Genomic DNA, 842 nt, shown 5'->3' on the forward strand with positions numbered 1-842 from the left:
GCACGGCGACACCCCGAATCACAGTATCCCACATATATACACACACACACACGCACACACACACACACACACACCGTCACTCCGCACTCGTTATTTGTTAATCGTCCAGTTACTATAAGACACTATAGTTGTCAATCGTTGTAATATTATTGTTTGCACACTGCCGAGAGTCCTGACTATATAGAATTGTTTTAAAATACGCAGTATGTTTTTAATTTTTATATTAAAGACTTAACTAGTATGGAAAATGAACTAATTCTTCCGTGGAATATTTATAATATTAATTTTAAAGTTATTAAAATAATAAATAGTTGCGAGTTGTACACTACGTACGAAGTATCTTGCAAACATTGTATTTGTTCAAAGACGCGTACTGCTGATTCACGTGCCCCATCAAATCTTCGCAAGCATTTGAAAGTAAGTACCTAATGGATAATTCTAAATTCATATTTTTTATTACTAGGCAATTTTAACAATTGTCCTGTGTGCCTTCTTAGTCCTTAGATACTATAATCGTACAAATTCAGTCAAATTGTATAAAAACTTAAAAGAAAATATCAGATAAAAAAATTACCTAGTACCATCTATATTTATTATTTTTACCTAAATGTTCTAAAATTTATAGGATAAACATAGTAATGTCAAGTCTGTTAGAGAATTACTAGCTCCTTCTACTACTGTTTCAATAGATGTTAAAAGAAAAGTCAACACTGAAATTAATGATAATTCTGATGTAAAAAAAAATCAAAAATTTAAATACTGTTCAGATGTCAATACTTAATTGTTCAAATCGTAAAAGTTTGACTTCTCAAGGTACAGTTGATTTAGTATAATAAATAATA

At 29.9% G+C, this 842-nt stretch overlaps 1 protein-coding gene across 1 annotated transcript; it reads left to right on the forward strand.

The window, feature by feature from the left end:
* Nucleotides 1-42: 42 nt before the first annotated feature.
* On the forward strand, nucleotides 43-807 carry LOC107885656. The gene is made up of 2 exons (XM_016809334.2): nucleotides 43-417; nucleotides 626-807. Exons 1-2 carry the CDS (start codon nucleotides 241-243, stop codon nucleotides 779-781), a joined length of 333 nt encoding a protein of 110 aa, XP_016664823.1. The 5' UTR covers nucleotides 43-240; the 3' UTR covers nucleotides 782-807.
* The last annotated feature ends 35 nt before the right edge of the window (nucleotides 808-842 follow it).

Source organism: Acyrthosiphon pisum, unplaced genomic scaffold (genome assembly GCF_005508785.2).
Source record: "Acyrthosiphon pisum isolate AL4f unplaced genomic scaffold, pea_aphid_22Mar2018_4r6ur Scaffold_4682;HRSCAF=5230, whole genome shotgun sequence".
NCBI classification, from domain to species: Eukaryota; Metazoa; Arthropoda; class Insecta; order Hemiptera; family Aphididae; genus Acyrthosiphon; species Acyrthosiphon pisum.